The 15,584-nt window shown below is 41.6% G+C and overlaps 1 protein-coding gene across 1 annotated transcript in view; it reads left to right on the top strand.

The window, feature by feature from the left end:
- gusb (glucuronidase, beta) overlaps positions 1–15,584 on the top strand; it is a 39,327-nt gene that overhangs the window by 14,992 nt on the left and 8,751 nt on the right. The window contains exons 8-10 of the mRNA XM_072589585.1: positions 7,810–7,956; positions 8,087–8,171; positions 10,501–10,677. Coding sequence (XP_072445686.1) covers positions 7,810–7,956; positions 8,087–8,171; positions 10,501–10,677 — 409 coding nt within the window. The remainder of the gene's footprint in view (positions 1–7,809; positions 7,957–8,086; positions 8,172–10,500; positions 10,678–15,584) is intronic.

The following is a 15,584-nucleotide window of genomic DNA, read 5'->3' as shown; positions in this document are numbered from 1 at the left end:
ACTAGTTCAGTCTCAATTTTTTTTTTGTATATAAAGGGGTTTTCACAATTGCTGTACATTGTTTCTTTTGTTCCAAGTCATTCATTTTTGGATTTTTCTCTTGCTTGATGGCGAGTGGTTATTATTTTTGTTAAATTTAAACCAGAAAGGACCTAATTGAGCTAACTAGAATTACAGAGATGTACAGCACAGAAACAGACCCTTCAGTCCAACTTTTCCAAGTGGACTAGACATCCTAACCTAATCTAGTCCCATTTGCCAGCACTTGGCCCATATCCCTCTCAACTCTTCCTATTAATGTACCCATCCAACTGCCTTTTAATTGCTGTAATTGTACCAGCCTCCACTGCTTTGTCTGGCTGCTCATTCCCTATAAACCCTCCTTTCTGCATGAAAATGTTGGCCCTTAGGTCCCTTTTAAATCTTTCCCCTCTCACCTTAAAGCTATACTATCTTATTTTGACTTCCCTATCCTGGGAACGAGACCTTAGCTATTCACCTTATCCATGCCCCTCGTGATGTTACAGATCTTGATAAGGTCACCGCTCAGCCTCTGATGTTCCAGGGAAGATAGTCTCAGCCTATTCAGTCTTTCTCTACACCTCAAACCCTCCGACCCTGGCAACATCCTTGTAAACCTTTTCTGAGCGTTTTCAAGTTTCACAACATCCTTCCTGTAGCAGGGAGAGGAGATTTGAATGTAGTATGCAGCTGCAATATAATACCCCAACTCTGATATTCAATGTATTGACCAAAAAGGCAAGTGTACCAAATGCCTCCTTCACTGTACTGTCTGCCTGCGACTGCACCTTCAAGTAACTATGAACCCACTCTCCAAGATCTCTTTGTTTGGCAACACTCCCAAGGACCCTACCATTAAGTGTATAAGTTCTGCCCTGGTTTGCCTTTGCAAAATGTGACACCTCCATACTTATCTAAATTAAACTCCATCTGTCACTCCTTGGCCCATCCGATCAAGATCCTGTTGTACTCTGAGGTAACTAATGTGACTGTCCACTATACCTCCAGTTTTGATGTCAGCCAGAAACTTACTAATCATACCTCCTATGTTAACATTCAAATCATTGATATTAATGTCGAAAAGCAGTGGATCTAGTTGGTCATAGGCCTCCAGTCTGATATGTAAACCACCACCACCACCCTCTGTCTCCTATCTTCTATGTCCAAATGGATAGCTCTTCCTGGATTCCATGTGATCTAACCTTGTTAACCTGTCTACTGTGCGGAACCCTGTCGAACACCTTGCTGATGTCTATATAGATGATATCCATTGCTCTGCCTAAATCAATATTCTTTGTCACTTCTTCAAAAAACTCAAGTTACTGAGACATGATTTCCCACGCACAAAGCCATGCTGCCTATCCCTAATCAGTCCTTGCCTTTCCAAATCCATGTACAAATGTCCTTCAGAATCCCCTCCAACATATTATCCCCCCCCCCCCCACTAATGTCAGGCTCACTGGTCTATAGTTCACTGGCTTTTCCTTACCACCTTTCTTAAATAATGGCACTACATTAGCCACCCTCCAATCTTCTGGCATCCCACCCATAGCTACTGATGCTATAAATATCTCAAAATGGGGCCCAGCAATCGCTTCCCTAACTTCCCACAAAGTTCCAGGGTACACCTGATAATGTGCTGGGGATTTATCCACATTTATGCATTTTAAGACATCTAGCACCGCACCCTCTGTAACGTGGACACACTTCAAGATATCAGTATTTCTCCAAATTCTCTAGCTACCATGTCCTGGTTCACAGTAAATAACTGATGCGATATACTCATTTAGTATCTCATCCATTTCCTGTGGTTCCAAACATAGATGGTGTTGTTGATCTTTAAGTGCTGCACAGACTGTTCTCTGTCTAGTTACTCTTTTGCCCTTAATGTATTTGTAGGATCTTTTTGGATTCTCCTTAACCATATTTGTTAAAGCTATCTCATGTCCCCTTTTTGCCCTTCTGCTTTCCCTCTTGAGTACACTGTCATTATACTCCTCTGTTCACTCGATCTCAGTTGACTATAACTGCCTTATGCCACCTTTTTCTTCCAAAACCTCAATTTTTCGAGTCATCCTGCGTTCCCCACATCCACCAGCCTTGCCCTTCTCACTAACAGGGACATACTGCCTTTGGATGCTCATCATCTCATTTTTGAAGGCTTTCCACTTTCCAAATGTGCCTTTACCTGCAAAAATCCACCCCCTAATCAATTTCTGCAAGTTCTTGCCTAATACTGTCAAGATTGGCCTTCCTCCAATTTGGAACTTTAACTTTTAGGTCAGGTCTATCCTTTTCTATCACTAGTTTAAAACTGATAAAATTATGGTCACTGGCCCCAGATTGCTCCCCCACTGACACCTCAGTCACTTGCCCTGCCTTAATTCCCAACACAGGTCAAGTTTTTCTCCTTGTGGGTACATCCACATATTGAATAAGAAATTTTTCTTGTAGACACTTAACAAATTTCTCTCCATCTAAGCCCTTAACTCTGGCATCCCAGTCTATGTTTGGAAAGTTAAAATCACTTACCATAACCACCTTTATTATTCTTACATAACTGAGATATCCTTACAAATTTGCTTCTCAATTTCCAGCTGACTATTGGGCACCTACAGTACAATCCTTTATAAGGCGGTCATCCCTTTCATATTTCTCAGTTCCACCCAAATAACTTCACTGGACGTACTCCCAGAAATATCCTCCCCAAGTACAGCCATAATGTTATCCCTAACCAAAAACACCACTCTGTCTCCTCTGTTGCCCATCTTACTACCTTTCCTATAGCATCTATATCCTGGAATATTAATCTGCCAGTCCTGCTCTGAGCCACATTTCTGTAATTGCTATGATATTCCAGGCCCATGTTCCCCAATCATGCCCTAAGTTCATCTGCCTTACCTGTCAAGATTCTTGCATTGAAATAAATGAAGTTTAATTCATCTGTCTTGCCTTGTTCTCTGCCTTGCTCTTGTCTGCCTTGATCAATAGACTTGCTCCTCTTCTTAACTGTACCAGCTTCAGACTCACCTTGCTCACTATCTCTTTGGGTTTCACCACCATCTATTCCCTACCCCCACCTCTGTTGTGATTTTAAGCGTCCCAAGTAGCACTAGCAAATCTACCCACAGTGATATTGATCTCCTTCCAACTCACTTGGAATCCGGCCCTTTTACATAGGTCATTTCTATGGCTGAAGAGATCCCAGTAGTCCAAAAATGTGAATCCTTGCCTCTTGCACCAACTCCTCAGTCGCACATTCATCTGTTCTATCCTCCTGTTCCTACTCTCACTAACATGTGGCACTGGGAGTAATCCAGTTATTACTACCCTTGAGGACCTCCCTTTTAACTTCCTGTCTAATTTCCTACACTCCCTTTTCAGAACCTCCATTCTTTTCTCTATGTTGTTACCAACATGTACAATATCGTCCTGCTGGTCATTCTGTGCTCTGAGAATACTCTGCACCCCCTCTAAGACATCCCTGACCCTGGCACCAGAGAGGCAACACCCCATTCTGATGTCTCACTGTCAGCCACAGAAACACCTGTCTGTGTCCCTGACTAAAGAGTGCCGTATATCATCATCGATAGCTTGGAACCTGACATACCCCTCATTATAGTAGAGCCAGTTTCGGTACCAGTAACCTCTCTGCCAGTGCTACATTCCCAAGAGCCTACCCCCACCCCCAATCCCTTGCCTGCCTTTTCCAAAACCACATAGTTGTTTGAGATACTTTTAATATATCTGTTCAGATATTTTATTACACACCTCTGGAGTAGATGAGACTTGAATCCAGGTTCCTCGCCCGGAGGTAGGGACACTGCCACCAAAGCTAAATACTTAATTTTAATGTGATTAGATTATCACCAAGAGAATAACTATTTGCTTAATTGAGTTTGGCTTTACATGTTGTCACATAATTAATGCCAGTGTTCCCCCTGCAGGATTAGTGTCTGTACCCCATGAAGGAAATCATACCATTTGCTTTCAAAAGAAGCCTTTTCTGACATTGAACTAGGTTAAAAGTGCATTTCATAGAACATTACAGCGCAGTACAGGCCCTTCGGCCCTCAATGTTGCGCCGACCTGTCATACCAATCTGAAGCCCATCTAACCTACACTATTCCATGTACGTCCATATGCTTGTCCAATAACGACTTAAATGTACTTAAACTTGGCGAATCTACTACCGTAGCAGGCAATGCATTCCATACCCTTACTACTCTCTGAGTAAAGAAACTACCTCTGACATCTGTCCTATATCTATCACCCCTCAATTTAAAGCTATGCCCCCTCGTGCTCGCCGTCAGCGTACTTGGAAAAAGGCTCTCCCTGTCCACCCTATCTAACCCTCTGATTATCTTATATGTCTCTATTAAGTCACCTCTCAACTTTCTTCTCTCCAACGAAAACAGCCTCAAGTCCCTCAGCCTTAAGACCTTCCCTCCATACCAGGCAACATCCCAGTAAATCTCCTCTGCACCCTTTCCAAAGCTTCCACATCCTCCTTATAATGCGGTGACCAGAACTGTACATAATACTCCAAGGCTGCACCAGAGTTTTGTACAGCTGCAGCATAACCTCATGGTTCCGGAACTCGATCCCTCGATTTAATAAAAGCCAAAACACTGTATGCCTTCTTAACAACCCTGTCAACCTGGGTGGCAACTTTCAAGGATCTGTGTACATGGACACTGAGATCTCTCTGCTCATCTACACTACCAAGAATCTTACCATTAGCCCAGTACTTTGCATTCTGGTTACTCCAACCAAAGTGAATCACGTCACACTTGTCCACATTAAACTCCATTTGCCACCTCTCAGCCCAGCTCTGCAGCTTACCTATGTCTCTCTGTAACCTACTACAACCTTCGTCACTACCCACAACTCCACCAACCTTAGTGTCGTCTGCAAATTTACTCACCCACCCTTCTACGCCCTCATCCAGGTTGTTTATAAAAATGACGAACAGCAGTGGACCCAACACCGACCCTCGCGGTACACCACTGGTAACTGGATTCCAGGCTAAACATTTCCCTTCAACCACCACCCTCTGTCTTCTTTCAGCAAGCCAATTACTGATCCAAACTGCTATATCTCCCACAATCCCATTCCTCTGCATTTTGTATAATAGCCTACTTTGGGCAACCTTATTGAATGCCTTGCTGAAATCCATATGCACCACATCAACTGGTTTACCCTCATCTACCTGTTTGGTCACCTTCTCAAAGAACTCAATAAGGTTTGTGAGGCACGACCTACTCTTCACAAAACTCTGCTGACTATTCCTAATCAAATTATTATTTTCTAGATTATTATAAATCCTATCTCTTATAACCTTTTCCAACACTTTACTAACAACTGAAGTAAGACTCATTGGTCTATAATTACCTGGGTTGTCTCTACTCCCCTTCTTGAACAGGGGAACCATATTTGCTATCCCCCAGTCTTCTGGCACTATTCCTGTAGATAATGACGCTTTAAAGATCAATGCCAAAGGCTTAGCAATCTCCTCCCTGGCTACCCAGAGGATCCTAGGATAAATCCCATCCGGCCCAGGGGATTTATCTATTTTCACACTCTGCAGGATTTCTAATACCTCTTCCTAGTGAACCTCAATCCCACCTAATCTAGTAGCCTGTATCTCAGTATTCTCCTCGACAACTTTGTCATTTTCTAGAGTGAATACTGTCAAAATATTTATGTAGTGCTTCCCCTAGCTCCTCTGACTCCACACACGCCTTCCCACTACTATCCATGATTGGCCCTAATCTTACTCTTGTCATTCTTTTATTCCTTAAATACCTATAGAATGCCTTAGGGTTTACCCTGATCCTATCCGCCAACAACTTCTCATGTCTCCTCCTGGCTCGTCTGAGCTCTCTTTAGGTTTTTCCTGGTGACCTTGTAACCCTCAAGCGCCCTAACTGAGCCTTCACATCTCATCCTAACATAAGTCGTCTTCTTCCTCTTGACCAGAGATTCCACTTCCTTTGTAAATCACGGCTCCCGCGCTCTACAACTTCCTCCCTGTCTGACAGGTACATACTTATCTAGGACACACAGGAGCTTTTCCTTGAATAAGCTCCACATTTCTAACGTGCCCATCCCCTGCAGTTTCCTTTCCCATCCTATGCTTCCTAAGTCTTGCCTAATCGCATCGTAATTGCCTTTCCCTCAGCTGTAACTCTTGCCCAGTGGTATACACCTATCCCTTTCTATCACTAAAGTAAACATAACAGAATTGTGATCGCTATCACCAAAGTGCTCACCTACTTCCAAGTCTAACACTTGGCTGGGCTCATTACCCAGTACCAAATCTAATGTGGTTTCGCCCCTTGTTTCCACCTTCACTGGGAAATCTGAGGGAATTGTCAGTCATTTATTTTGCTGTTTACAGGAAGTATAACTACAGGGTCTTGTACAATAAGGATGACCATTTAGAAGGGAATTAATGATCTCCCATGGCAATGGTTATTGTAAAATATAGCATTCTGCTGCTTGCTTGTCCATTTAAGGACACGTAGTCTCGTTGTTGCTGTTAAGTAAAATCTAAGAGATTAGAGTGTAATTGCTGTTTAGACTGCAGGGTCAAATTCTAACTTTATCTTTCTAGGATGGACAAAGTTACACAAAAATTACAGCAATGCAAATGTGTCTCAAATTGCTCCTTTCAAGTGTAATAGACAAGAACTGCATTCTTGGTGACAAATCTTTGTTGCTGCTGTTTGCAGTAAGTCTTGAAGCGGTGTGCATAAGATCATGAACATTATGTCACTGGAAATGAGATATATGTCCCTTGAATACCGCAAAGTAAAGTTGCTATTATGTAAATGCTTCACTTTGGACTTTGCTGATGAAACTGCAAAAGTGACAGGGTGTGAGTTTTCCACGCCCATGTTATACTTGGGAAGGTAGGAATTTCTATTGAACAATAGACTGTTTAGTGTACTTTCCCAATCCTAGCCCAGTTCTCAGAATCAGCTAACTGTAATATAATTGAGCCTACTGATAATGTTTTGGATGGAACTTTAAAAACACATGCAATGGTAGGTATGGCCTTAAAAATATTCAGTGCAACCTGAGCTTTCAAAAAAGTTTGAACCAAAAGTGAAAGCTTCATACATTAAAAACACACCAATTCTGCGCAGGAGTAGGCCACTTGCCAGTTTGTGCCAACTCTGTCATTCATTCAGATCATAGCAGGTCTGACTTTAACCTCAACTCCACAATACTGCCTACCCCTAGTATATTTCATCCATTTCTTATTGAGAATCCCTGTCCCCGCCTTGAACGAATATTTGAAGATTCTTTCTTTTGAGGATGACAATTCCAAAGACACTCAGACTTTGGAAAAATTAAAATCTCCTTGTCTCTCTTAAATGGGCAACCCCAAATTTTGAAACCGTGAACCCCTAGTTCAGGATTCTCTGACCAGAAAGTCTTCTCTGTCCACCCTGTCAAGTCCCTCAGAATCTTCTATGTTTCAATCAATTTACCTCTTGTTGTTCTAAACTCTAACTGATACAAGCCTCTCTTCTCCCTCAGAAGACAAAACCTAGGTATTAGTCCAGTGACCCTTCGGGGTCTACGTTTCACGCATATGTGCACTGAATATCACAAGATCATGAATGCCCCAATAGTGAAAGCACAGTTCAACTAATTTAATCACTATTGATGAGTAACCTGTTGACAACTATTACAAAGCATAAAACATATCCTTTTCCACAGGTTGCCTTTTGTATCTACAAATGTTAATGCAAACCTCTTACATTTTTTTTAAAGTTTGAGCTTTGGAAATAAATCCCTTGCTCACCATTTGACTGTCATGGAAGAGCTAGTGCGCAGAGATAAAAACAGACCCTCTGTGGTGATGTGGTCTGTTGCAAATGAACCAGCATCTGGACTACCACAAGCAAATCATTACTTCAAGTAAGAACAGTGAATTATAATGATTTCATGATTTAAGTTTCAAAATTGTATATGTTTTGGATGTATATTTTAAAGTGTCAAATGGAATCAATTTATTGTTTACAATGCTGTTTTTAATTTATTAAAAAAGGACGTTAATATCTTCGACTAAAGGAATGGATCCAACCAGGCCTGTTACCTTTGTTACCGACACCAGCTATGATAGTGACAAAGCTGTGAGTAATTAAATACTTATTTATCTTCACAGAATGAAATGAAATCTATTCAAATTTTGAACTTGTTCAACTTGCTTGCAATACATTGAATTTCTGAAGATCTAAGATAGGAATGAAAACTGACTGTTTTTGAAGTGGCTAGCTTATTCTTTGCTGTACTTCAGCCATACTAGAAGGAGATTCCTCCTGAGATCCTGTCTAACAATTGACACATATAATGTGGACAATATATCTAACACGGTATGGCTTTTTAAAAAGAATTTTAGAATCATAGAATCCCAACAGTGTGGAAACAGGCCATTTGGCCCATCAAATCCACATCAATTCTCCAAAGAGCATCCCAGTGCTATTCTATGCCTGTGACCCTGCATTTCTCATGGCTAACAAACCTAAACTGCACTTCCCTGGACACTGCAGGGCAACTTAGCATTAGCACAACTTTGGACTGTGGAAGGAAACCCACACAGACATGGGGAGAAGGTGCAAACTGCACAAAGACAGTTGCCTGAAGGTGATATGGAACCCGGGTCCCTGGCGCTGTGAGGCAGCGGTGCTAAACCACTGAGCCACTGTGCCACCTAATTTAAATGTGTATAATTTTAATATTGTATTTTAAAGCAATGCATTCAGTGCATATGTTCAGTTTTTAAAAAATGGGTGAGGATATCAAAAGCTGGGAGTAACTGCACAAAGTGACTACAACACAAGATTTTATTTAGAAAATAATTACAAGAAGTGAAGTTTGCTCAACAAATGATGAATGATTGTGATGTTGAGCTAATGTCAGTTTGAGGGAGAAATGGTTACCTTTGTACTTATGCTTTCCCATGAGGTTAAAGATCTGATACGATTCTATGAAGACTGGCTTTGGGGTTCTGTTGGCAATATGTTTCTGAGGAAACATAGAATGTAGAACAGTACAGCATAGTACAGGCCCTTCAGCCCTCGATATTGTGCCAACCGTATACCCTACTCTAAGATCAAACTAACCTACATACCATTTGTTGTACTATCTTCCATGAGCCAATCCAAGAATCACTTGAATGTCTCTAATGTATCTGAGTATACCACCACCGCTGGCAGTGCATTCCACACACCCACCATTTTCTCTGTAAACAATCTACCTCCAATCACCTTTAAAATTATGCCCCTACGCGATAATCATGTCTCCTCCCCCCCCGCCCCCCCCCCCCCCCCCCCCCCCGGAAAAGTCTCTGCTAATCCATTCTATCTATGCCTCTCATCATCTTGTACACCTCAATAAAGTTGTGTCTCATCCTTCTTTGCTCCAGTGAGAAAAGCCCCAGCTCCCTCAATCTTTCTTCATAATACATTCTCTCCAGTCCAGGCAGCATCCTGGTAAATCTCCTCTGTTCCCTCTCGAAAGCTTCCACATCCTTCCTATAATGAGGCGACCAGAACTGAGCACAATATTCCAAGTGTGGTCTAACCAGGAGTCTATAAAGCTGCAGCATAACCTTGCGGCTCTTAAACTCAATCCCCCGCTAATGAAAGCCAGCACACCATACACCACCTTAACAACCCTATCAACTTGAGTGGCAACTTTGAGGGATCTATGGATGTGGACCCCAAGATCCCTCTATTCATCCCTGCCAAGAATCCTGCCTTTTAACCCTGTATTCTATATTCAAATTAAACATTCCAAAATGAATCACTTCCACTTTTCCAGGTTGAAATTCCATCTGCCACTTATCGGCCCAGTTCTGTTAATGTCCTGTTGCAAGCTACAACAGCCTTTCACACTATCTGCCTTTCCACCAACCTGCGTGTCATCGACTAACTTACTAAACCACCTTTTCACTTCCTCCTCTCAGTCGTTTATGAAAACCACAGAGAGCAGAGGTCCTAGAACAGGTCGCTGTGGAACACCACTGGTCACTGAGCTTCCAGGCTGAATACTTTCCATCTACCACCACCCTCTGTCTACTATGGGCCAGCCAATTCTGTGTGCAGGAACAAGGAACAAGCAACTTCACCTTTTTTCTCCTCTCAGTATGTAACAGCAGGTTCAGTCTGACACAGAGTATTATCCATGTTTCAAGCTCTCTAAAAGTTTTAATTGTGCTTTTTATATTTGCTTTCTGAAATTGCTTCATTGCTAACCAGACAGAATTAAGTATGCACGGATTGTTGGTTGCATTGTGTTTGAATTGCAACTTCTCCTTTCTTCAGAAATCGTCAAGTGAAGTCTTGAAAATCCATTGCTAAGAATTTGATTTTTGAAATATACGCTAACTTTTCAGATTTCAAGTTGTTTATTGGAAAGCCACATTTCTGGAAAAGTAAAAGGCTGATTATGTTTCGACAGGTGCAGTACACAGATGTTATCTGCGTGAACAGCTATTTTTCCTGGTACCATGATTCAGGCCATTTGGAGGTCATTCAGTTACAGCTTAACAATCAGTTTGAAAACTGGTACAATAAATTCCAAAAACCAATTATTCAGAGTGAATATGGAGCTGATACTATTGCAGGACTACACAGTGTAAGTATGGGAAGCATCAACAATTGCATGGTTGTCCATCAACCTAATGCTAATTTAACTAATCAAACAAAAGGAAAATAGAACTGAAAAGATAAGAAATGTCGGAGTAGTAACATGTTTGATACAAAACAAACAGTTGGAGTTGCTTTTCTTTGTTTCATCTGGAATAGATTCTAACACTGTAGGTGTTTAATCTGACAATAATTCCTAAAAAGACAAAGATGAAATATTTTAGTCTGACGAGCATCTTAGTCAAAGAAATAGATTTTGGCTTTAAAGATGAAGAGGGTTATGGAAACTTTAGAATGTGTACAATAGATAAATGATGATACAATCACCAACAGTTTGGCAGAAGGAAGGTAAGAGACATGGCCAAACTACCATGAAGGGATTCAGTCATCAGGATGAGCATTTTAAAATTGGAAGTATTGAGGGACTTGGGAACCAAAGCAAGTCAACAAGGACAAGGACAAGGGCGAGGTGAATTGGATATGATAATGGAACCAGAGTTCTGTGATGTTAAAGGCTTATTCATATTAAATTAAAGTAGCTGAAATAGGTAGATGAGAGTGGTTCGTTCAAGTCCAAATGTATCATTTCTTGACACCTCAGAAGAACTTTAGAATAACAAATCCTGCTTTACTGCTAACCTGGAAAGCCCGTTAGTAAAGGATGATATCGGAGCAAAGCTTTACTCAGTGTCAGAGTTAGAAGTGAAACATTAAAAGCATAAACTTTGCAAATCAACTACAGTTTCAGAAAGTACAGCAAGCTTTGTTTTAACCGGCACTTTAATCAAACCAGCGCACTCGATAAACCAGCAAGGTATATATCAAATGCCGTGATCTACTGCAGGGTCTGAGTATTTATCATGTAAGTACACCAGTGATGTGTGTTCCTCTTGCATTAAGTTTCTCTTAGTTAATATGTGATCTTATATTGATTTTAGAAGGTGTGTTTATGTATTTAAGTAAATGTTATGAGGGATGTTGATATGTCATAGCTTCAGTTGATCAGGGTTTACTGCGTTTTGCCTTTTGATTATCCAGAATATTTGATCAACCGGCATACTCCTAATCCCATCGGTGCCGGTTAATAAAAGGTTTGTTGCATCTGTTTTTAAGTTAACCTAGTTGCTGGCGTTATAACACATCCATGGCCAAAATTTACTTTGCGTTCCCACTCCTGATTTCTGTCTTTCCCACAGCTCCAACTGAACTCTCTCTTTCTCCACATTTGCTTTACACTCCCACTGCTCTGACCAAAGCAGTGCCTCTATTGAGTGTTTTCGCAGCAAACAGCTCCTGAGGTGAGACTTGAACTCAGACCTTATGGTCCAGAGGTAGGGCCATTACAACTGTGCTGCAAGAGCCTCGAGTATCTCTTCCTTTGTAGTCAAGTGAAACCTCAAATAATACCCCCCCATTCTGCATATATTTAAACTTAATAAACTTAACACCTGTATTTCAATTCTAATTTTACAGAAGCATTCCCATCCCTCAGTCAGAGGAGCTGGAAACAATGACACCAGGAGTGGAGGTAAAGCAGTACAATGAAAGAGAGAGCTTGGTCAGAGCCGTGGGAATGTACCGCAATGTGGGGACAGTGAGAGTTCAGTTGGAGCAGTGGGAACATAAAGTAAATTTTTTAACAGAAGTCAACCAAGGCTCACCTTTATGGGAATAAAATGGAATTATGGCACCATGAAAATGCAGGTCAATTGGCTGGTGAATATTCATTTTATCTAAACCAAGGAATATACTAGTGAATCTCATCTATGATTAAAGATAGACAAAAGAGAGCCAGCGGACATGATCTATTTTGGATTTCCAGAAGGCCTTTGACAGGGTACAGCACAAGAGGCTGCAAAATAAGATAAAAGCCCATTCTTGTGCTGTTCGGTGAAAGGTACTGGGGGATTGGTAGAGGGTTGGTTGACTGGCAGAAGCAAAGAGAGGATAAAGGAGTCTCTTTCAGGTTGGCAGCCATAGATTTACAGGAGTTCCGCAGGAGTCTGTGTTTTATTCATGATACACAGGTAATCCAAGATGGGGGACGGGAAAAATTTCTGGCTGTGACAGGCTACTCCTTTGAGGTATTTTAGATGTTAGAGGTGATTTCCTCCAATTCCAGGAACAGCTATTGCTGTTTTATATGCTGTTGCATTGTTTTGGAACTTTGGAGAGAAAAAAAGTCAAAATTACGGCACTTTTAAAAGGGAGAGGAACAGACAAAGGCAGCACATGAGGTCAGTGTTCGAGAGAGAGGGGGGGAAAAACCCACATTGCTAACTGACACAGCAGTGAACCTGCACGGTTACTGCTTTGCTGTTGAATTCATTTATCACTGGACATTGGAGTGCTTCTTGGAAAATTAACAAACAGTGAAATTCACAACTGATCTTGAAGGAACCTGTTTGGGAGAGGTCACAACACAGAAACAGATAAGTGAATATGTTTAAGTGTGGCCTTACAGTAAGTCTGCTGTAGTGAGTAGGGTGGGTTCTTTCTTGATTAAATGTTTTATTAAGATATGTCTCTCGATTAAACTTAAAAATATAAGCCATAACTATTAAGTTAGACTGGAGCAGTGTTTTGTAGGGGAATAAGACAGTGCTATTTTCTGGCTGTGTAGGTTGTGAAGGAGCAAAAATGGCCTTTAGTAGAGTGATATGCTCTTCTTATTGGATGTGGAAGTTTAGGGAGACTTTATGTATTACTGAGTAATTTATCTGGAATAAATGCAGTTGGTTGTGAATCCTATTATATCAAATGGATTGGTTGGAGTGACTGTTCGAGGCATTGAGGAATTTACAAGAGCAAGGGGGTGTCATGGATGGCAGCTATAGGAAGGGAGAAAAGCTGCAGATGCAGTCAGGTAGATGTGTTAACTCCAGGAAAGGTAAGAGAGGTAGGCAGGTAGTGCAGGAGTCTTCTGTGGCTATCCCTATTTCAGACAAGTATGCTGTTTTGGAAAATGTAGGGGGTGATGGATTCTCAGGGGAATGTAGCACGAACAGCCAAATTTCTGGTATTGAGACTGGCTCTAATGCAATGAGGGGTACATCGGGTCCCAAGAGACCAATTGTGTCAGGGGACTCTCTAGTCCGAGGCACAGACAGGCGTTTCTGTGGTCAGCAACGAAAAATCAGAATGGTGTGTTGCCTCCCTGATGCCAGGATCAAGGATGTCTCACGGTGCAGAATGTTCTCAAAGGGGGGAGGGATCAGTAGGAGATCATTGTACACTTTGGAACCAATGACATAGGAAGAGAAAAGGATGAGATTCTGAAAGGAGGATATAGAGAGTTAGGCAGGAATTTGAAAAGAAGATCCTCGAGAGTAGTAATATCTGGATTACTCCTGGTGCTGCGAGCTAGTGAGGGCAGGAATACGAGGATAGAGCAGATGAATGTGTGACTGAGGAGCTGGTGTATGGGAGAAGGATTCACATTTTTGGATCATTGGAATCTCTTCTGGGGTGGAAGTGATTTGTACAAGAAGGATTGCACCTAAATTGGAAGGGGACTAATATACTGGTAGGGAGTTTGCTGGAGCTGCTCTGGAGGATTTAAACTAGTAAGGTGCGGGGGGTGAGACCCAGGGAGATACTGAATAAAGAGATCAATCTGAGTCTGGTACAATTGAGAACAGAAGCGAGTCAAACAGTCAGGGCAGGTAGGACTGATAAATTAAACTGCATTTGTTTCAATGCAAGGTGCCTAACAGGGAAGGCAGATGAACTCAGGGCATGGTTAGGAACACGGGACTGGGATATCATAGCAATTACAGAAACATGGCTCAGGAATGGCAGCTTAATGTTCCAGGATACAAATGCTATAGGAAAGACGGAAAGGGAGCCAAGAGAGGAGGGGGAGTGGCATTTTTGATAAGGGATAGCATTACAGCTGTGCTAAGGGAGGATATTCCCGGAAATGCAGGAAGGGAAGTTATTTGGGTGGAACTGAGAAATAAAGGGATGATCACCTTTATTGGGATTGTGTTATAGACTCCCTAAGAGGGGAATTGAGAAACAAACTTGTAAGGAGATCTCAGTTACCTGTACGATTAATAGGTTGGTTATGGTAGGGGATTTCCAAACATTGACTGGGACCGCCATAGTGTTAAGGGTTTAGATGGAGATGAAATTAAGTGTGTTCAGGAAAATTTTCTGATTCAGTATGTGTATGTACCTACTAGAGAAGGTGCAACACCTGACCTCCTCTTGGGAAATAAGGCAGGGCAAGTGACTGAGGTGTCAGTGGGGGAGCACTTTGGGGCCAGTGACCATAATTTTATTAGTTTTAAAATAGGGATGGAAAAGGATAGACCAGATCTAAAAGTTGAATTTCTATATTGGAGGAAGGCTAATTTTGACGGTATTAGGCAAGGACTTTCAAAAACTGAGAGGGGGCAGATGTTTGCAGGGAAAGGGATGGCTGGAAAATGGGAAGCCTTCAGAAATAGGATGATGAGAGTCCAGAGAAAGTGTATTCTTGTTAGGTTGAAAAGAAAGGCTGGTAAGTATAGGGAATGCTGGATGAATAAAGAAATTGAGGGTTTGGTTAAGAAAAAGAAGGAAGTATATGTCAGGTATAGACAGGATAGATAGAGTGAATCCTTAGAGTAGAAAGGCAGTAGGAGTATATTTAAGAGGGAAATCAGGAGGGCAAAAAGGGGGCATGAGATAGTTTTGGCAAATGGAGGTAAGGAGAATCCAAAGGGTTTTTACAAATACCTTAAGAACAAAAGGGTAACTAGGGGGAGAATAGGGCCCCCTCAAAGATCAGCAAGGCAGCCTTTGTGTGGAGCCACAGGACCTGGGGGAGATACTAAACGAGTACTTTGCATCAGTGTTTACTGTGGAAAAGGACATGGAACATATAGTGTGTAGGGAAATATATGGTGA

Source organism: Chiloscyllium punctatum, chromosome 19 (genome assembly GCF_047496795.1).
Source record: "Chiloscyllium punctatum isolate Juve2018m chromosome 19, sChiPun1.3, whole genome shotgun sequence".
Lineage (NCBI taxonomy): Eukaryota > Metazoa > Chordata > Chondrichthyes > Orectolobiformes > Hemiscylliidae > Chiloscyllium > Chiloscyllium punctatum.
The sequence above is the reverse complement of the archived record's forward strand: the minus strand, read 5'-3'. Positions and strand labels throughout refer to the sequence as shown.